Source organism: Lagenorhynchus albirostris, chromosome 4, assembly GCF_949774975.1.
Source record: "Lagenorhynchus albirostris chromosome 4, mLagAlb1.1, whole genome shotgun sequence".
Taxonomy (NCBI): Eukaryota; Metazoa; Chordata; class Mammalia; order Artiodactyla; family Delphinidae; genus Lagenorhynchus; species Lagenorhynchus albirostris.
The window spans coordinates 36,500,115-36,522,773 of record NC_083098.1 but is presented as its reverse complement, the minus strand read 5'-3'; the positions used below and the strand labels follow the sequence as shown (position 1 = coordinate 36,522,773).

Here is a 22,659-nt window from a genome sequence, read left to right as displayed (position 1 = left end):
CAAAAACAACAAAAAACTTGCTCCCGAATAATTTGAGAGAAGAGTTGCTTTTTTAAATCCCTTTAGGGACATTTTAGCAGTCCCATGAGACACAAGATGAATTTGGAAATGATTTGTTTTTCTCTTGCTTTCTATATGGTACTTGAAAATTTGATGTATTAGTCATTTAGAGGATTCTGTCCATAACTGCCTAGTTTTTAAATAATGACTGTCTTTTGAAAATGCTTCTGTTAACTTCAAGTTGTATGATTTTCTTTAAAAAAAAAAAAAGAAACCACTACTGTATTTGCATCTGTATGCAGAATTCCATCCATTCAGCCAATATTCATTTAGCTTACTGGGATAGAGCTGGGTGCATAGTGAGGCACAGGCGAGAAAAGGTGACTGACCTTCTGCACATTCTTCATGGAGGTGGGTGGTGGCGCCAGACATAGTTAAACAGATAAATGAACAGACAAGACAATTTTACTGATAAAAAGACAAAGTAGGGTGAAGTGCTAGAGAGCTCCTGCTGGGCGGGGAGAGTGGCCATTTAGGTGTGGGACCTGTATGAGGAGCTGATAATTACCGGAGATATTAGTGACAACATTGTCCTTAGCTCTAGGACCGAGCATCCAGACAGGGATCAGCAACACACAGCTCGACCTATTCCAGGCATGGAAAGGCCAGTGTGGCTAGTAGTTGAGGAAGGGCATGGGGAGGGGAATAGATCTGGGAGGTAGCAGTTGAAAGGAAGTGGGGATGGAGCCTTCCAGGCCAGGCTTCTGGATTTTAGTCTTGAATGCTAAGGGCAACCTATAGAGGGGGCTTTCAGCAGTGGAAGGAGCCACATAATCTGATTTGCATTTTAAAATTATTTCTCTAGATCTTGTATTTTCTTTGTTTTTCCCACGATGCATTTACAGCAGCACAGAGAGATTTTTCATTGTGGGAGTTTTGTTGCTGAAGTTTTACTCCTAGAGACAGCTTATTAATATTGTTCTGAATCTTGTTGATTTGAAATTAAATGTGTATTTGCTATAAATGTTACCCAAACTTTTTTTTTTTCCTTTGGTGTAGTATGCTTTCATGATTAGTTGAAGAATAAAACCTGTAACATTAACTGATAAACATGCGGCGTTAGCTGAGGCAGCTTTCATGGCTGACCTAGGAAAAATGATGTCAGCTTCCTTCTAGGTTTGAGTCATTTGATGGGTACAACAGTCTGGTAAAAACGGTTTTAGGTATCAGACAGTGAATCATATTTTGTCATCAAATAATAAGGCTGGCAGAATTCTGCAGAATTCTGGATTGTTTGCAATTGAGTAATGCCAGAATATAATCGTTTTAGTCAAAGACGTGTATTAAGTAAGCATCACTATTTGCTAAGCTCTCAGGAATAGTCCTTGTCCTTAAGGAGCTCACAGTCTAACCAGGGAAATCTGTAGGCACATATACAGTTCATCTTGTTTTTGTAAATGTAAACATGGGCAGATTGGCAAGAACAGAGGTATCCCAGAGAAGAAATCATTCACAGCAGGAGATGGAAGGTGAGAGTGGAGGTCGAGGCTAGAGGCAGTGATGTTTTGGATGGCTTTGAAAGTCAATTTAGGAGTTCATCAGGGAACTAGCAGAGAGAGGAGGGTTGTGCTTTCTCCCAGTTCCTTGTGTTCAGAGGGTTGAGAGGTGAGGGAGTGGGCGGAAAAGGGTTTGTGTCCATGAGGGTTGAGGGGTAAGTGGAAGCCAGGTGGTGAAGGGTTGCTTGGCACACCTACCCCTCAGCTTTAATCCTGTAGGCAGCAGGGAACTCGGAAGCCTTATCAAATGGGTGAATGACAAGATCAGATTCATGATTTTTAGAAAGAGGCAGCTTTGTGGAGCGCATAGCCCAGGATGAGGAGAAGTGAGGAAGTCCACACAACATTTGAATTTTGGATGCTTAATTGATTTAATGCCCCAAACATTTTTTTAAAGTTGAGTATGAATTAAATGAGGCAAGCATTAAAACAAGCAAACAAAACTTTAAGCTTGCTTGTCTACATTCTTTCCTAGTTTGTGACCGCAGCATTCTTTTAATTTGTGCCTGTAATGATACAGACTTTCACCAGCCTCATTATTTTATAGGTATGTGATGTGGTCCTTCATGGTCAGTTGAGTGTGCAAGAAGAATGGCCTGGGAATGAGGCCAGAGCTCTGGTTGATCCTAGTACAGACCAGACTTGCAGGAAGAGCCAACATCTCCTACCTGTGTTTCTGATGGGCGCCAAATGGGTACTGCCAACCAGCAGGCCGTCAGAGGCAAGGTGGCTGTGATCATCAGGGGTCTGTATAACTAAAGGGGGAGATGTAAATAACTAGTCAGGGGGTAGATTTATCTCTAGTGATCCTGTTTCCACTGCGGTGAGTAACTTCTTTGTCCTTTCAGTTAACTGCAGGTGAGTACTGTCAGCATTTTAGGGAACCCTTCTCAGACACTAAGTTTTCTGGAATTTGGCAGTAACAATAAGACGTTCTCATTTCAAGTAACATTAAAAACAAATACTTTACTAACTGCCAGCTATGTGCATCATCAAAATCTTTGAGAGTGGGAGTGATTTCTTCTCCCTGGTGTGGTTTGTGTAATTGTCATTGGCGTGATGGCCTTCTTCCGTCAATACTAGTTTTCTGTTTTTTAAAATGTGTTTGGAAGGCACAGGACTTGGGGTACTGCACATGGGAATGCATTAGCTCATTCGTCTCCTTCCCCCTCATCCCACTTTTGTTGGGGCTGTGTATCCCCACCCACACCGTTTCCCCCATGTCCCCTCTAAGACCAAGTAGTGAGAGGACAAGTTCTTGTTCTTTTCCATCTATAGGGCAAAAAAAATGCCCCTCAAAATATATTTATATGATTAGAAAAATTATTTTTGTTTTTTTATTTTTTGGCCTTGCCACGAGGCTTGAGGGATGGATCTTAGTTCCCCGACCAGGGATTGAACCCAGGCTATCAGCAGTGAAAGTGGGGAGTCCTAACCACTGGACTGCCAGGGAATTCCCTATGTGATTTATTAAGAAGAACAAAATGGGTTATAGCGAGACTACTCCAATTAAAAAACAGTAGCTGCTGGTGTTTGAACTTTGGAACATAGTCTTCAATGCAGTTTTATGAAGGTGGGTCTATAATTATTATTTAGCAACGATCTAAGACTGAGTTCAGGGTCCAAAATCAATTTTCAGAGGTTCTAATGAGAGTTATTGCCAAAATGAGCAACACCCCAATATTTCTTTACCCCTGATCTTGATACTGTTATATGGGTATGAGGCTATTTCTTTTGGTTTTAATTAGAACATTTAACTACACAAATAATGAATGAATACTTCCTTGTGAAAAGCACATTAAAACAGAATTTTAAAGCAAGAAACTCCCTAAACCACCAAACTACCACCTACTCCCTCCACCCTGATCTGGTGCTCCTTCTTGATAGATTTTTGTAAAGTATATCCTTTCAGACCTTTGCTCCACATTAATATGCCTGCAGATTCATTTTGAAAAGTAAATTAGCATGTCTCTCGTTAAAAGTGAAGTGACTCACTTTTTTCCCCCCAAGCTTGCCCAGGTAGAGGCTGTTTCAATTTAAAACTCATAGTATGCCTTTAAGGTATATGAAATATCTTAAAGGTTGATTGAATTTTGCAAAATGGAGTCACAACTCTTCTGGTATTTTAATGAGGCTGAGCATTTTGTGGCAAGCAGAAGTGAGTAGCAGAGAGAGCTGTTAGAGATGATCCTTTAGGAGCTCCTCCACGAAAACACCTGTGACATACTGCTATTTTGTCATTTCGCTTTGGCTGGTATTTATTTTTTATATCATATTAGATTTTGTTTTAGGATTAAGTGATGTTTTCTGTATATTTATTGTGTGTGTTAAGTGGTGGGGCAGGTAATGAAGGTGATATCCTTGAAAGATTTAGCTGAGTGATTTTTATCATGAGAAAGCCGGTTGTGAATTCTTTCACGTGCACAGAGCGGGAGCTGAAAACATTTTCCATTCTTTGAAGCAACATTTCTTCTGCCTTCAAACATGGAGCCACTTTGGTTTCTCATTTTAAAATGCATTTATGAGTGATACGGTTTAATGACAAAAAAAAGTTGGACATTTTTTCATAAAGCCAATGTGCAAAATGTTCTCTGATCCCCGGATTGTAGGAGTAGAGGACATAGAAACAAAGGCCAGAAGATGGACTTAAAAAGTCAACAGGGGTGGCTTCCAAACTAAAAAAGTCACTTGCGTGACGAATAATCACCCAAGCCTGCTGTCCTTTTGCCTCTGTCACTTTGTGACGTATGTCTCCACTCTCTAATCCAGAGTTGCCTATCTTTTGTGAACAGACTTACGAGTTTTATGTTTTGCTCTATCCTTTGTACATTCAAACCAGAATGGCATAGTGCTGCTAAAACAGTGGAAAGACTCGTTCTTTTCGAGAATTAATGCACCCTGTCGATTTCAGGATTTACCCTGTCCTTCCCGCCAAATGTCTCTTGCATGCCCATGAAAATAACTACACAGGAGAAATTGCACTCTGTCCTCCGAGAGAGAATTTAACTTTTAAACTTGAGTCGGTCACATCCATCAGAGGAAGGTCTGTGCAAAGTGACCAGTCAAGGGTGATAAATGGGTAGTCAGCTGTGCACAGCCTGCCCTGTGGGCTGAGTTGCCATGGAAGCGCCTGGTGGCATTCGGGGATCCTGCATGACTAACCTAGATTAGCAGCAGGGCCCTTGGGCTCAGCCTGGGGAAGGTGCTTACAGCCAGATGATAGCAGAGCCAGCAGAGCCAAGCCCAACTTGGGCCTTCCTTCCCCTCCTTCCACATAGGTCCTTTCCTTTTCTGGTGCAGGGGAAAGAGAAAAAGGGGGATCACTCTCACTAATCCTTACAGAGCTGTGATTTCTTCATTTTATCTCAATGCTCTAATGCATGGGCCCAAGGAGAAGCATTTGAAAAGTGGGAGTAAATGTGCCCTGACAGGCCCCAGCATGGGGTTGACCAGACGACTGCATTCAGGGGCTGACTGGGCAGTTCTGAATTCTTCAGGAGTTTCACCACCTCTCTGAAAGCGAGCGCACCCTGGCAGGTTTTAGCTTTCCAAGCTTTGTTCAGGCTCCCGTGATGCTGATGGAGAGTGGTGGAATTCCGTCAGTGAAAACATCTGTGGCGCAGCCCACCTTAGTAATGGCTTGTGAGTCTCATATGTCACTGCTCTCTCTCACCAGGCACTGGAAATTGAAGCCTGTGGTTTCCCCCATCGGTCTTTCTAGTTCACTTAATAATAATTAAAAAAAAAAATGTGGTAGAGGAGGTGGTTTGATGTATTTTGCAGAAATCTTTCCGAGGCATCGGTGTTGAAACTTGCAGATGGTGGACAGTAGTATATGATCCAAAAGCAAGAACCTGCCTACTGCAAAGTAAAGTTATTCCCTATCTAAAAGTATTTTTGCACACTTTTGGTGGAACGTATGGATGTCTGCTGGGTGGTCCGAGTTTGCACCCGCCCCCCCTCCCTGGGGGGGGCACGTCAGCACGTGGACTTGTTTTTGAATGCAGCCAGCTGCTTCACATCACCATGTGACTTGTCCACCACCCCCCCCTCCCCCAGGTGGGGACTCCTGGGCTGACCAGAAAGCTGGCACTGAGGCCCTAGGAACATAGCCTAGGTCAGCCAGCCAGAAGTTAATGGGAGTGGAGCCCAGTATGGGCATATAATGGCTACTTTAGTGCAAGTTTATTTATAGCCTGTTCTTGAAAGAAATTAATGTGAAGAGCCCCTTAGCACATTAGAGATGACTTGTGAATCTAGAGGTTATTTTGGGGTCAGTGACCTTAAATCTGTAAACTTAAAAAAGGCTCTAACATAAGAATTGTAGCACAGCTTTTATAATTTGAAGAGCAACTTCATGCTGTCATGCCCCTCCCCTCCCACCCCCCACTCCCACCCCCAGTTAAGAGGGCCTTCTGTTGGGTCCATGGGCAGGGACAGACCTGTATGGATACATTTAAGGGAACATGTGTTTTATGACTCTGAGATGCTCTGCTGGCAGGGATAATACCTGAATTGTCGATGTGTACCTCTTTGAGACTAAGGGATTATAAGCAATTATGAGTGATTGTAAATTAGCACATTTTAGCATGCCTTCTTTGTTTGTTCTATTTAATATAGCCTGAAAGCTTTACTAGCCACCGAACTGTGACTCAGAACGGAAGCTTTGGTGTCAGGCGGCTTGCACTTGAATTTTCAGGTCTACCATTTAATAGCAAGTTGATCACTGAGCCTTATTTTTTTTCACCCGGGAAACGGGATTAATCATCTCCCTCTCACAGAGTAGTTGTGAATATTAAATAGGAGGCTGATGTGATTTGCCTAAAGCTGTCCCCACTGATTTGCAGGTGCCAAGTGGGGGCTGTCCTTGGCTCTGCTGCTCTCATAATTGCTATTGTTTCTTGGTAAGCCTAAAGCGATCCATACAGCCCCCAAAGACTGTGCTCTCTTGTACTCTTCAGAACCACCTAGAAACTTGTTTAACATTCAAATATCAGGTGCCACATCTGATTGAATCAGAAACCCTGGGGGCAGGTCTCTATGATCTGTGTTTGAACAAGTCCTCCAGGTGCTTCGATGCTCACTGAAGTTTGAGAACCTCTTATCTAATGCAAAGAGCCATGTAGAAATCAGTGAAGGAGAACTTGTACAGTCGTCCCTTGGTACCTGCAGGGGACTGGTTCCAGGACTGCTGCTGACATCAAAATCCGTGGATGTTCAAGTCCCTCATATGAAATGGCCTAGTATGGTCCTTCCAAGTCTGTGAGTTCCACATCTCCAGACATGGAGGGTCAACTGTAACTCACTCTCTGTGAACAGTGACAAAGTCTGACAAGCCTGATGTTGGGGTGAGGTTATCCTGTGAGAGCAGGAATGCTTTTTTTCCTTCATACCAGAGGAAAAACTGCCACCTTTAATTAAGAGAAGTGGTTGTCAACTTGTAATTATTCAAAGGTAATTACAGAGTTCACGAGTCACGTAGGACATTTACTGCTTCCTAAAGTCCCCTCATTTAAAATTCTTCCATCCACCCCCTCCTTGCTTGCACCTTGGTTTAAAAACAACAGTGGTGTGTAAGAGGCTGAACAATGGTTTACTCATGCTACTAATTGTGTTAATGTTTTTAAAATGTTTTTCCTGATTTCAAAATGGAACCAAGAAAAAGATCATGAAAAAATTTGCCTGATACTTTAACAAACCATTCCTTAAGCCATTGTAAACTTAATAATAAGTAAAAGCCAAATAAACCAGAAAGCTGCCCAGTATGACCGGCAAAACCCTGTTAGTTGCAAGGAGAAGGTAGACAGCCTAGAAGAATGAGGGCTCACAGCTTATCCTATGTCATCATCCTGGGGCTTGGACTGGTCACTTCCTGTTTCTTCTGCCGCCTTCTGCCCTGCCCAGGGGCCTTGGTGAGTGAGACCCAAGAGGGAGTTGCCCAGCAGACAGTGTGGGTGAAAGTGAGTTTCTCTCACCAAGTTTAGGCCTCATAAAACTCATCCTACCAGTGACACTTGTGATATCTTTTCCTCACCTCACTATTTTTGGGTTTCTCAATTGAAGGGTGATGGTGAATAAGAAAAAAAAATACACTCAAAGCTCATCTCAGAATTGGTATAATATTACATATGTCTGCCAGTGAAATCTGGGTGTGGCTTTTAAACTTTTTTTTTTTTTTAAACTAATGAAGTCAGATCTTTAATTAAGCAGAATCCTTAATTTAGTAGAATTCCTGCCCGGTAGGAGGCCTGTGCCTCAAGTTTTGAATCCCAAAGCAGTAAGCCAGTGTTGGGAATTTCGTAAAATTGGGTTCTTCTCATTATTTTTGTAGCAGCTTTGATTATTTTGGAATAAAAATCTAGAAGTGTGCTAAAGCCTAACTGATGCTGAGACAAGGCCGAGCTGATCGATTTAGAAATACTTTAGTAATTTTAAAACCACTGTAGCTTTTCTTAAATGTGTGTGCAGTTGACAGGAAAGTTAAGCAAGGACCCCGAGCAGCCTGATAGTTGAGATGCTACTGTTACACACTCTCGCTTTTCAGTCTGGGACTGAGAATTTTGCCATTTGGGGTGCCCTTTCTGAGGGAAAGGTAGCGATTACTTGGAAGTGGGCAGAACTCTGCCTCTTAAAGCAGAGCCATAGGCCAGGAACATTCAGCAAGCAGTCAAGCTATAGAAACTCCATTGACATAACCAGCAGGAACAGACAAGGGAGAACTCCCTTTGTGGTGAGACTAGCAGAGCAGACACCCTTGCAAAGCAGCTTCCCCTTCTATGTGCATCCTGTGTGGGCTGTCTGTACCAGGTAGCTTTGCAAAAGAGAAGCTTGGGAGTTCAAGTTGCTTAGAGGACGGTTGCATGCCCTACCCCTCCCTGCAAACAAAGTGGCTGTGAAGCAAGTTTGAAGGGAAAAAATTATTTCCTGATCAACCCTCTTTTTTGGCTCCCATGGTTGGATGTTAATGTTACACATTGTGTGTGTGTGTGTTTTGAGCCAACAAGAATTACCAAAATTGGGGCTTCCCTGGTGGTGCAGTAGTTAAGAATCCACCTGCCAATGCAGGGCATGCGTGTTCTAGCCCTGGTCCATGAAGATCAGACGTGCCGTGGAGCAACTAAGCCTGTGCGCCACAACTACTGAGCCTGCGCTCTGGAGCCTGCGAGCGACAACTACTGAGCCTGTGAGCCACAACTACTGAAGCCCACGTGCCTAGAGCCTGTGCTCCGCAACAAGAGAAGCCAGTGCAATGAGAAGCTCTTGTACCGCAATGAAGAGTAGCCCCCACTCGCCACAACTAGAGAAAGCCCACGTGCAGAACGAAGACCCAACGCAGACAAAAATAAATAAATTAAAAAACAAAAAGAATTACCAAAATCATAAAACAATTGAAAGGAATTCTTGAGTGATCAACAGGTCCATTGTGCTGCTGTCAACTAGAAATAAGTCTGTGTGAAATGTGTGAGATTCAGACTTCTTAAAGAAGACTTCATAAGCCAGTTTCTGTTTTAGTTTTGCCTAAGTGTTTTTAGTATGTTGACTAACATAAATGTTCACTTTGCTGTTCTCTTAAAATCTGATATCAAGATACCCGTCATCTAGGAAAAGTTTTTGCTATGGTGATCTAAACAGATAATTCTTTACTACATCCCAGTGAATTCAACACGGTAGCTTAGCCTCCTGCACACACACACACACACACACACACACACACACACACCTCCCCGCTTCCCACAACCTGTGGATTGAAGGGCTATGGAAATAGCAGACATTCATTTTTTAGATGATTATAATTTTTAAAAAACTGTTTTTGCACACCATGTCTTTCAGAGTTAAATTAAAAAATTACAGGTGATATACTGTAAGCATAGTGGCTGTTTTTAAATTAAAAAACATTTACTGTTTAGCTTCTATGCAAAGTACCATGCTTTAGCACCAGGAGGCAGAAAAATATGAGAGGTTCTATTATGATGGGCTTGACATTTAAGGTGAAAGGGGAGAAGGGGAGAGAACCAATCAGTATATTAAGTTAGGTGGATTTGAGAAAGTCTTTAGAGTGGGTGAAATTGGAATCACTCCCGATCTTCGCTGGTAGCTGAAAATTGGGGATAGGAGTATGTGGTTGAGAGAGACGGAGAGGAAATTCCGTGTGATTAGACTGAAAGCATCGAAGTCCAGGATAGCACCAAGAAGCAGGGAGTGGTCTGGCATGACTGAAATACAGAGGTGGTTTGAGGGAGTTTTGTAGGTAAACTGGTCCTGGAAGAATGGTTATCTTTCAGTAAAAGGGGGGTCTGGGGTGGGGGTGGGTTAGAGCAAGAGGCTGCCCTTTACCGGGTGTGTTTGGGGAATGGACATGACTGTTAGGTAGAATGCATATGGTAGGCCTGCAGGGAGACAGGAAGGTAATTTCTAGGGTAGGTCTGTGCTAGATTATGGGGGAATTTTAATGCCAAAGCAAGGGTTGAGAGTTTATTCTGCAGTAGCAAAGAGCCATTGAATGCTGATTATTTTAAAATACGGATGGTGACATGAGAACCAGAGCCTTAGATCGGATTTCTCTCCTTGAGAAGGCTAAATTAGAGGGACAAGATGTGGAGGCAGGGAGACCAGTAAGTAGGCTCTTGTCAGAGGAAGTCAGAGAAATTCTGAGAGGGCCTAGGTGCCGGGAAAGGGGTGGGGGAGCGTGTCTGACATCAGGGCTAGAATTTCTAAGGTACATAGAGCCTTGGAGAAACAGTTGAATATTTTCCAATTTATTCACATAATGTTGGGGGGAAAGATTCAATAGATACTCTAAAGCAAGTCTATGAGGACAAAAATCTTAATAGTTCTTATTTTCATTATTGTTACATATCACATGTCGGGGTTGGGAGGGCGTGGCCCGAGTTGCTGACCTAAGGCAAGCCCACTTTTGGTTTGCATGCTAAAACTGCACTCTTTTGGGTTTCCAGCTTCGTGATTTGTTTGCCAGTAGATGCATTTTTAACCCCTTTGGTGCCGGGGCTGATGAGTTAGGATACATTTTTATGTGGTTTAAGTAGTGCAATCAGATTATAGTTTCTCAGTAGGTAGAGCTGACGTCTAAAATTGGATTTTCCCATCCTTGACATTTGAAATGAGAAATAAAAGTTATCTTTTCAGGTTTACATGTCAAGACTCTTCCAGTAGAGTAGGCTGAGAATAAAGTAAATGCTGTTTTGGGTGCCTGGTAATCTTTTAATTATGAAATAAGCCTTTGGATTTTAATCTTCCAAAATATAAAATACTGATCCAGGAAAACAGCCTTTTTAAAGTTCACATCCTGCTGACTCCGTCAGATGAAAAGCGTCCACCTCTACCCTGTATTTCGCAAGGCGAAAGTAAAAATATCATTAATCTTGTCTCAGTCCCACCACTGACTATAAAAGACTCTTCCATTTGGAGTCAGTCCTGAGCCATGAAGCCAGTAGCCCAGAGTGAACGCTTAGTTTTCCAGAACCAGGACCCGAAGCTGGAGGGTCGCGGCCAGCTGACTGAGGCCTTAATCTAGGAGTGGGACGAGGGACTTGGGTTTTCTTTAAACCAGCTCCCTTGTTATAGAGGCTTCCTGAGCTGTCCTTGCCTCCCTCACACGTGTACGTATGCACAGCAAAGCTTGGATACTGATAAACTTTGTTTTTGTTCTTTTGTGGCATCTGAAGCAGCTTGTACAATGAAGACAGAAACCTGCTTCGAATTAGAGAGAAGGAAAGACGCAACCAGGAAGCTCACCAAGAGAAAGAGGCATTTTCTGAAAAGATTCCCCTTTTTGGAGAGCCCTACAAGGTAATTTCTTTCTTTCTTTTTTTTTTAAAAATTTATTTATTTTATTTATTTTTGGCTACATTGGGTTCTTCGTTGCTGCGCGGGCTTTCTCTAGTTGGGGCGAGCAGGGGCTACTCTTCGTTGCGGTGTGCGGGCTTCTCATTGCAGTGGCTTGTCTTGTTGCGGAGCATGGGCTCTAGGCGCGTGGGCTTCAGTAGTTGCAGCATGCGGGCTCAGTAGTTGTGGCGTGTGGGCTCTAGAGCACAGGCTCAGTAGTTGTAGCGCACGGGCTTAGTTGCTTCCGCAGCATGTGGGATCTTCCCTGACCATGGCTGGAACCCGTGTCCCCTGCATTGGCAGGTGGATTCTTAACCACAGCACCACCAGGGAAGTCCTACAAGGTAATTTCTTGAATATGAGAAAGTCTGATTTATCACCATATTTGACTTCATGATGAAAGTGAGTTTGAACAAGGGTCACACTTGTGAAAATAAGACAACTTATCCTAGAGATCGTTTTTGAAAACAAAATATGAAAATCTTCTGAACCTCGGTAAGTCAAAATTACCAAAGTTTGTGGTTTTCTTTTGTAATGTTCGTCTCCTGTATTTAGTAATATTTGTCCGTGGCAGGCTTCTCAGCAGGGGAATTGAGTCGAAATTGCATGTTAAATTCGGTGTTACACATTAAATTGAGGTGTTTCTTTTCTAATGGCATTATGTAACATGGTTTACTAAACAATGGTTTTCCTCCCCCTCTTTTTCCCCCTCAATATCTAACTCTGCTGTCTTTTCTTTTTTTAGACAGAAAAAGGTGATGAGCTATCCAGTCGAATACAGAACATGCTGGGAAACTATGAAGAGGTGAAGGAGTTCCTTAGTACCAAGTCCCACCCTCAACGCTTGGATGCTTCTGAAAATAGGTTGGGAAAGCCAAGATACCCCTCATTTCCTGAGAAGGGGAGCAGCATTCCATCTCACTCCTTCCACACTAGTGTCCACCACCAGCCTATTAATACTCCTGCCTCTGGACCACTTCCTATTGGTACCATTAGCCACAACCCAAAGATGGCGCAGCCAAGAATGGAACCAATGCCAGGTCTCCATGTCAAAAGCTATGGCCCACCGGACACGCAGCACATGACCCAAGATCGCCTTGGTCAGGAGGGGTACAGCTCTAGTCATCACAAAAAGGGTGACCGCAGGGCTGATGGAGACCACTGTGCTTCAATGACAGACTCAGCTCCAGAGAGGGAGCTTTCTCCTTTGTTCTCTTTGCCTTCCCCAGTCCCCCCTTTGTCACCTGTACATTCCAACCAGCAGACTCTTCCCAGGACGCAAGGAAGCAACAAGGTTCACAGCAGTAACAGTAACAATAAAGGCTACTGTCCGGCCAAGTCTCCCAAGGACCTACCGGTAAAGGTCCATGATAAAGAGACCCTTCAAGACAGTTCAGTAGCAGTTGCCAGCCTTGGGGTAGCCCCTCCCCAGCCACCTTCTCAGACTTTCCCCCCACCCCCCCTCCCCTCAAAAAGCCTTGCAATGCAGCAGAAGCCCACAGCTTATGTCCGGCCCATGGATGGTCAAGATCAGGCTCCTAGTGAGTCCCCTGAACTGAAACCACTGCCGGAGGACTACCGACAACAGAGTTTCGAAAAAACAGACTTAAAAGTGCCTGCCAAAGCCAAGCTCACTAAGCTGAAAATGCCTTCTCAGTCAGTCGAGGTGAGTGGATGTTCGTATCTGAGGCAATTCCAGTGTGAAGAAAGATTTGAGGTGGAAGTTTCTGGAGGTTTAGGGGCAGGGGTGTCAGTAGCCTTTGTTCAGGAAGATTCCTTTCTGGCTTTAGGATCTTGTTGACTCACAAGAAACTCAGGTCTGAAGTGAATTACTGATGACAGATATTGAAATGTGATTTGTAGAAAGTTAAAAAATCTTTTTATTGAGCCATGATTTACATACAGTAAAATATAGAGACGGGAAGAGGATAGTTTGCTCTGTTTTGAAAAATGGATACACCTGAAAAATGGATACACCTATACAACCCACAACCCAATTGAGGCAGAGGACATTTCTAGCATGAGAGTTTCAGGAAGGTTTTGAGCTGTCTTTGATTTTTGGGGGCTTTGGGGAACACTGACTTCTTTAAAGACACTGTAAAGAAAAAAATTTTTTTTGGTTAATACTTCCTCAGCCCCAGTTAGTTTTTCCTGAGATCCAAACCATAAAAAAGTGAAAACAATAGGTCAATGTTGGAGGAGTATTAATTTTTAAAGATTTGTCCCCTATAAATTATAAGAAACTGTGAAACTGAATTTCTGTTCTAATATATTTTATTTACCACCTACAAAAGAAGAGTGGAGGTGTGATGACATCTCATTTGAGAGAGTCGCAAATATAGAATGTTATTCAACTGTGGCTTTTTCAAGTAAACAACATACTTTATCTTTTTAAACAAAGGAAAAATTCCTTTTTCTGCTCCTTTGACAAATGGCAACGTGGTGTTTGAATGAGAAGAATCAGAGCACACATTCTATCACTGAAATTCTAAATTAACACCGGTTACTCAAATTCAGATATGTAGTGCAAAGTGAAATGTTTGAAGTGAATTTATTTTAGCGCTTATCTGTTAAGGTAAAGTCTGTGGTTGAGTTACATCAATTGTATAAACATTCTAATTTGCATATCCAGTCCTCAAAGACTTGTATGTGCACCCAGATACCAGCTTTACATCAGTTTTACATAGTGCTAGAAGGCAAAATTCCTTAAGGTTTAAAAAAAGAAAGAAAAAAAAAATTCCAGGATCCATAGCTGGAAAGATAACCCTTATCTTGAAGGAGGAAAATCTGTTCCTTTGTGGTGTCAGCTTTTGGTTTAGAAGAGGTTAGGGTTCTGTCCATAGTCAGCTGTTGAGCTGGAGTGTCTCTGGATGTCTTCAGAATGTGACTGGTTTGGAGGCTGAGGAAAAATTGGAAAGGAGTAAAGCACGTGGTAGAAATGACCAAGATGGCAGAACAATCCCTATAACCCCGTAAGCTATGCAGATTCACTGCAATGAGCCATTTATTGAACATTTTGTGCTCTGTTGGGTGGTAGGGGTAGGGAACAGAATGAAGGTGGAGAAGAATAAAGTGAGATCTTCCCACCTCCTATGGTCAGTCAGCCTACCTTATAATTCAGAAAGAACTTAATGGAATTTTCTTTATTTATCAAATAAGGTCTGTTATATTTTCCTAGTTTAAAAAGAAAAAAAAGGTAAGGGGACAATTTAACATGTTTTCTTTAAAAAGAAAACTAAGCAACTAAAAATTGCTTTAAAACAATTCTAAGACCAATTAGCAAATATTTGCATTGCCTACCAAATACCCAACCATATGTATAAGCACAGAGTGGGATGCCAGGGAAGTACTGGTCCCTGCCCCAGAGAGATGACAGTCTAGCGTGGAGATCAGCCTACACATGTGAAACAATCAGAGAACTGTCTGCTACTAGGTGCATAGAGAAAGTTTCAAACATCAGCCTTAAGACAGTGAACCCATGTAAATTCAGCCAACAGGTTTTCTGGTAGACCTTTTAGGTTAGAGGATCCCGGTTAACCTTTTGCTTTCCTGGTGAAAAAAAGATAAGGTGAGTTGAGATTTCTCCAGGGTTTTACAGCTCCTCAGATTTAATACATATTTCAAACATAGGACCACATTAGATGGTCCTTGCATATTTTCTGAGTGGACAGTTGAACAAAATCATTCATAGATGTGGTAAGAGAATGGGATTTTCTTGGCTTTTCTTGACCTGCTGTCAACAATTGAGTAGATGTAAACATTTCATCTTCGGCCTGTGTTTGCAGTCAACCTTCATTTTAACATGATGGCTCCCTCTGGCCTCTAATCAGTGTTCTGAGGCCAGTGGCAGCTGTGGTGCTAACTGCCTTGGAGCCCCTGGGTGGTGTTGGTGGCACGGGAGGATGGAGCTGAGGGGTCAGGCAGATGGAGGGCTCTGGGCAAACAACTTGTAATGAAGGGGGAGTAAGTCTGGGAAACAGGGATATTGGTGCTTTCCGGCGAGCGTTTAGATTTGGTTTAGTAAGATCTCATGTTTCACAGACTTACCATTAATTTTCTGTTTGTAGACCCAATAAAATGGCTATTTTTTTAAGGTTTTAAAAACATGTAGGGGCTTACCTGGTGGCTCAGTGGTTAAGAATCCGCCTGCCAATGCAGGGGACATGGGTTCAAGCCCTCGTCCGGGAAGATCCCACATGCCACGGAGCAACTAAGCCCGTGCGCCACAACTACTGAGCCTGCGCTCTAGAGCCCGTGCTCCGCAACAGGAGAAGCCACCACAATGAGAAGCCCGTGCACAGCAACGAAGACCCAGTGCAGCCAAAAATAAATAAATAAAATAAATAAATATATTTTTAAAAAAGCATTTTTAAAAAACCATGTAGATTGGATTTTAAAAATCTCAAATTAAAAAAAGTATATATATTTTTTTGGCTGTGTCGGGTCTTAGTTGTAGCACGTGGGATCTTTAGTTGTGGCATGCGGGCTTTTTATTAGTTGTCAGATTTTAATATTCTGGTGAGTCAAAGGAAAGCATAGAGGTGGGGGACAGCAAAAGTGGGGAATTAACCCCAGAGCAGGTAAATTCTGAATATAGAACCGGAATAGTAGCAATATCTTGGGCTGCTTGTGGCATTGGGGCAGAAGGATAGAGAATGCCAGGGTGGAAGGGGAAGTTGGCTGTTGGTAGAGCCATGGGAAGGGGCATGGGGATAGCTAAGTGGTTTTCCTTTATTTGCTAAATTTGTCCTAAGTCAAGTCGGAGGAGGTTTTCTTTCCTGGCATTCTGAGTGTGTGGGTTTTGTGGTTTGTTTCATTGCTCCCCTCCCCCACTGCTTCCATCAAACAGTATTTTAAAAAAATGGACCAAGATGGGAAAGTCATCTTGTCTGTCTGGCACTCTTTTATTCTCAAGCCACATACGTATGAGTTCCTTGCTATTTTCTGTCCTTTCACTTCATGGGAAACACTTGGTTTGTGTATTTTAGTTGGTTCTCCTAAATAATGGTATTCCTTTCTGGGATAAGTGATGCTCACTGTTAACACTTAGTCTTTACTAAAATCCTACAGGAAAAAAATTATCAAAAGGTCAACATTCTGACTAAATAGAGGCTAGAGCACACAGTGTGCACTGGATTTTTCTCTGGGCATGTTGGTTTTAGTTTTGTGTCAACTGGAAGATGTATAGCATCTTGAAATGACCCATCTGAGGATATAACCAGGTCTCCACGATCTCACATGGATGCCTTCCAGCTGTAGAGTTGCCACATCAGAGACCGAATTGCCCAAACGGAAGACTGAGATTCCTTGTAGCTCCTTCTACCGGAAGTTAACAAATGGGAGTGAGAGGAAAACCAAGGCATCTCTGTGTGAGCGTTCCTGAGTGTGGACCCTGGACTGGAGTGGATGTGCTTAGAGGCAGATAGGCATTTTACTGAAAGGGAGAAATGGATTAAGTTGAGGTGGGCATATTAAATTGTATACTGGATTTAGAATATTAGAATTTTAAGGGTAAACCTACAGCCCTTTCATGTTGTAAATAAAGCCTAGAAAGGTGAGGTCACTTAATTTTGCTACAGTTTAGTTAGTAGCAGAGCCAGAGTTAGAATTCTCAGTTCTGTGATCTTTCTACCTCTGCTTGTTAAGTATGTATGGAGACCATAGGAGGATCTTGAGCATGGGAGTGATATATCTACTTTCTCTTTCTGAAAAAAAACATTCTGGCTCCTGGGGGGAGAATGGCTTGGAGGGGCAAGGGTGGCAGAAGTAGGGAGGCCAGCTAGGGGGTGGGAAATGACGATGGCTTGGCGTAGGATAATAGCAGTGGACATGGTGAGAAGTGGATAGATTCCAAATATATTGGGCAGGGGAGTAATAGGGCTTTGTGATTGACTGGAGGTGGGAGTGGGCCTGAGGTGCGAGGGAAAGTGAGGCATTAAGGAAGGTCCTACTGGAAAGGTGTGGATGGTGGGATGATACCTGCTCCTGAGATGGAGCTGACCTGGGTGGAACAGGTTTAGAGGGAAAACCAGGATGCTCTGGATGGATCACATACTAAGTTTGAGATGCTGTTATATATCCAGGTAGACATGACAAGTTGGCAGTCATCAGTAGTAGATCAGCCCAGGGAAAATGATGTTTGGATGTTTGTGGTGGGGTAAGAATCACAGGAGTGGAGATAAACGAAATGGAGCCAGCATTCAGTTAGCACACAGCACAAGTTAGTCAAGTCAGGAAAATAGGCAAGAGAGTAACAAACCACTCCAAGGAGAAGTCCGGGAAGGGGGTGTCTCAGCACAAGCAGCGGTCTGTCTAGCAACCGTCTCGGTCCAGCAGTGGTCTCGGGACAAGCTTGAGTGCGAAGTAGCCCTCTGCTTGGACAGAGCCTCCAGCAGTGCCCACGTGGAACAGCTCTCAGCAGGGGGAAATTGGGTCCTCCAGGGAAGAACCTTCAGTTGCTCAGCTCAGTGGGCTCATTTTAAGGAGTTTATCAGTGGGTGTAATGGTCTTACTCTAAGACATTCATAGTCCTATGGTAGACTTTTCAAAACAACTAATACAGAAGTTCACATTGGCCACTGGGACTCCATTTTGAACTACTTAACATAGCTTAAATCCTGTAAGTTTCACACAAGATGAGTAGAAATCATAACACAAAAGAAATCTCATCTTAATACTGGGAATAATAAATTTGGGCTGTGTTTGCCTGTGGTGGGTATTTAAAGCTTTGGGACCAGGCAGATGTAGCTGAGAAGGCCCTAAACCAGGCCCTCCCTGGCTTAGCTTTACCTGTGGCAAGGGCAGGAGCGGGAAGAAATGGGGTCCTGCTGGGTCTTCAGAAACAGAAATTGAAGATCATCTTGAAAACTTGAGAATCTGCTTATAAATTAGGGGAAGTTATAGGTTTCTGTTTTTTCACTTAGGGTTTGAAGTGTACGTGTAAATAATACAATTACCTTAATTTAAGCAAATAAGTCACTGGATCCTAGCAGAATTTACCGTCAATTTAAATTTGCTACTGCTTCTACTTCCTTATATGGCCCTACTCCATTGCCCTCCAGAGAAATCTGGCTTTCAGTCCTGATGCTTTCTGATTTCTGCAGAGCAATTGCTCTTTTCCTTGTGGCCTCTCATGACATCATTTGGGAACATTTTCTGATACCAAATCCTTCCACCTAATTTCCAAGACTCAGGTGTCACCTGCAGCTGTGAATTCATTGTTGGACTACTTTGACTCACGGCAACTCTTAAATTATGCCTTCCGTTTTCAATAAACTGCCAGCCTAATAGAGTGAAGTAATCCACAGTGGAAAACTGTGATAGTGATTCACTTTGCATTCATGTATGCAAACAATCTTTCCTACTTTCTTATTTAGCTTTCTTATCTTAAATCCTGAAACGAGGAAGTTCTCCATTATGAAATGATCTAACCCTTCAAGAGGTGCACTTTCGGTGTGTCGGTGGTGTATATCCTGCTGATGAGTCACTCAAAATATAGTTAAGCTCCCTCTCTCCCATATATATCATCAGTTCAGCAACTTTTAACTAAAATTTTTAGAGTACCTACTGTATGGCAGGCCTAATGCTGGGGATGGGGGGTGGTTACAATGGCGGGGAAACCCCAGATGATTCCAGTCCTCTTGGACCTTAATTATCTAGTTAGAAACTGACTCTGTTTAAGTAACCACTCAGATCAATGTGTAAGAACTTTGGCAAGTTCTATAAAGGAATCTATAAACTATTATAAGATTAATAAAGGGGTGTTGTGGCTTAGAATGTAGGAGCTTAGGGAAGAATTCTCTGGGGAAGTATTGAGTGAGACCTGAATGGTGAGTAGAAGTGAAAAATGTGAGGGGTTGTCTGAGTCCATTCGGACTGCTATAACAAAGTACCACAGACTGCGTAGCTTGTAAGCAACAGAAATTTATTTCTCACAGTTCTGGAGGCTGGATGTCCAAGATCAAGGCACCAGTATGGTCATGTTCTCGTGAGGACTCTCTTCAGAGTTCCCAGCCGGTGCCTTCCTGCTGTGTCCTTACATGGTGGGAGGGGCTAGGACTTTCTCTCTGGAACTTCTTTTATAAGGCATTAATCCCATTAGTGAGTGCTCTACCCTCATGACTTAAACATCTCCCAAAGGCCCCCACCTCTTACTATCATCACCTTTGGGTTAGGTTTTCGGTCTGAATTTTGGGGACACATAAATATTCAGACTACAGTAGGTGTGTTAGAAGTTAAACAGCATCAGTATTCCAAGCAGAGGGAAAGTATATGCCAGTGGTTTATGCCACATGATATACAGAGACCATTATAAGTTTTCTTGGGTTCTAAACCCAGTACTGTAGGTCAAATGGAATTTGTGCATTCATTCTGTGCATTCATTCTGAAACTTGGTGGCAAGTCTGAATCACCTGGGGGAAGCCTGATAAAAATACAAATGGTTAAAAATAAAAATTCCCAGGTCCCATCGTAGGAGATTGATTCAGCAAGTATACAGGTGGGCTCAAGTACCTGTAGCTGATTCTCATGAGGTTTCTTCTAGAGCCTGGAAATGAAACTGTTCCAGAAGAGCTGATAACAGGCCACAAGGAGTTAGAGAAGGGCTCCCTTCCCACTGGTTCTGGAGTCTCCCTTGTGGGCCCTCAGACAAAATGATCACCTGAATTGATGGGACTACTTGTCCTGAGCAGGACGTGAGAGAAGCCTCAGGGAAGAAATAAGAGAATAGGGCCCCCGGAACTACATACACTCTTCCTCTACAGCTCATGTTTTTTTTTTTTTCTTCTTTGGGTCCCCAACATTTTCAAGCTCATGGGGAATGTAAGATTCTGATACAGCCTTATCTAGCTTCTTCACTCAGTTTTCTAAAAATGTTTTTATTGCAGTAGTTCTTTATTGGAAATTTAAGTTAGATTCCATGAGCTAGAGCTCAGGTAACTTGGGCAGACCTATGTGACTTAAATGTTTGTTGGGAAAATGATAGCAAGGTTTTCTGTGTGCACAGTTCCCTAACGATGTTGAGTGTCTGGGCAGAATACGTCCTATCTACAAGAAATAATGAATAGCAATAACCTGTATCTGCTTGGAGGATGGCTAAATTTTAGACCCCAAAATATCTAAATATAGAAGTTTAAAAATAGTGGCAAATGACTGACAGAAGTTTTAGAGCAGAAGTTGCAGGCAGCCTGAGGGCTAGACTGGACCTGCAGACTATTTTGTTTTGCCTGTATAATGTGTCTTTCTTTTTTCTTTTTCTTTCTTTTTTTTTTTGTCCTCCCTCTGAGCCAATATTTACAAACTGGAGAATTCTGGTGAAAAATCAGATTTTCAGTTTCACCAGCTAGAGCAGAGTAGATGCTGCCACCTTTAATTTCCTGATCCTGGCGAGTTTTTTTTGAGTTTGAAGAAACACTTTAAACTCTGAAGGAAACATTTTAAGTAATATAGGCAAAATATTTTTGGAAGAGCTCCAGAAATTGCTGGAAATGGGTTAGTGCAGAGAACAGAATTGTTTATAGAAGCAAGAAGAAAGCCTGCGATCGAACCTGGAACATCTTTTTGGGTGGTATTAATTGGAGTTGTTTTCCTTGTACGTTTTACTTTCCATTCCTTCTCAAAACGCCAGAAGTACATTTGGTACCAGGATAAGAAATTCCTGTTCCTCCTTGTTGTTTTCACACTTGAGATGTTTGTGGAGGGTTATTGGATCCCCCCTGGGTCCCTCATGCTGTGCCTCTGCCAGAATGGAGACATTCACCGCTTCAGAATCTTTCCAGGCTGTGCGCTCTCCCAGGCTCTCATGTGCCACCCGAGTCATTTTAGCTCCTCTCTAGATTAATTGTGTTTTATTCTCAGCCAACTGATAATCTTCAGGGACAGAAAACCAGATATTCCAAGGGGAGTCCTGCTGGCGACTGAGTTAGTGGTTTTGATTTGGGCTGTTTTGGTGGGGGTGGCCAATATGCATGAGATATTTCAGCCGAATTCTTTTTAAGAGAGGATTCTGGTTCATGTTATCATAACAAGTTTGTTTTTTTGTTTGTTTGTTTTTGGCCATGCATTTCTCCTCTCCATTTGCCAAGATCTATTTGAAAATCATTTTCCAAGGTTAACTCTGTGGCGTGTTCACATTTTCTAAGAACTTTCTAAGCAGTTAGTTTTACATTGATATTGTTCCTTTTTTAACTGTTGAAAGCCCTAGGTCGACCATTTTTCCCCCCTGCCAGATGTTCAGGGTCCACACACACCATTAGATTTCTCTTGAACTTCATTTTATTCCCTATTTAAGCTTGGCCTACTTTTTCTCTGCTTTTTTCCATCCCCCTAACCCTGTGGTAATTTGTCAAGCCCATTCTAATCTCCTTAATCCCTTTGGCTGAAAGGTTTTGAGGTTTAATGTTTTAATCTAGGGGCCTTAGTATTTAAGTAATTAGAGGTCCTATTTCTAGCTCTGTCCCTCAGATAAATCACCTTAGGGTTTTTTTGTTCCAATTTACAAAAAATAGAACTCCGAAAATTCATATTGGGCAAGATCGAAGCTTTGAACTGCACTGTATGAATTAAGAAAGGAAAGTAAATATTCTGTGCTATTCAGAGTCCCCGTACTCATTCTTACCAGCTCAGGCTTTATGGATTCTTTTCCTTGCAGCTCAATTTTTTAAATATTCTACCCCAAAGCAAACGTTTGCTATTGCATTTTAGAGAAGAAATTTTTAATAGAATTTCATGCTATAATTAGAGTGTATGTTACTTCCAACATTTTTTTCTCCTCATGCCTGAGAACATGTTAATTTGGGGAAAAAAATTTTTTTTCCTATTACCAAATAATCTGGACATTCTTACAAAATGTTAAAAAAAATATTTCCTGTCAGGAAAAATTTAGTCATAGAAGGATTCACTTTTTGCATTCTAGGTTTCTGCCATTTTGGTCAACAATATTTGAACACCCACTAGATACAGAGGGGAGCTGATAGGAGAGAAAGACACTTGACAGTACATTTATTACATAGTGTAAAAAATACAAAGTATAATCAGTATGAAAAGGTAATATGGAACTACTATTTATAGTCATATAATGCTCACACTGTTCTCTAGTGCACTTTGTGATAGGAACTGTTCCAAATGCTTTATGTGAATCAACTTAATCCTCACAGCCATCCCAGGTGGTAAGCACTGTTACTGTGGCTGTTTTACTGAGAGATTTACAGAGGTGCAGAAAGATTCATTTGTTCAAGTTTACCCAGGCCTTAAGTGCTGGATC

General features: G+C 42.3%; 1 protein-coding gene across 9 annotated transcripts in view; it reads left to right on the top strand.

Annotated features, from left to right (window-relative positions):
- The window catches only part of AFF1 (ALF transcription elongation factor 1), a 206,640-nt gene that overhangs the window by 104,460 nt on the left and 79,521 nt on the right, over positions 1-22,659 (top strand). For 6 of the 9 annotated variants that reach the window (XM_060147853.1, XM_060147849.1, XM_060147852.1 and 3 more), the window contains 2 exons: positions 11,240-11,363; positions 12,145-13,065. In XM_060147853.1, the coding sequence (XP_060003836.1) occupies positions 11,240-11,363; positions 12,145-13,065 (1,045 nt within the window). Of the gene's footprint in view, positions 1-11,239; positions 11,364-11,702; positions 11,744-12,144; positions 13,066-22,659 lie in introns of those variants that run through there. The other 3 variants (XM_060147848.1, XM_060147851.1, XM_060147854.1) reach the window with 2 other exon arrangements.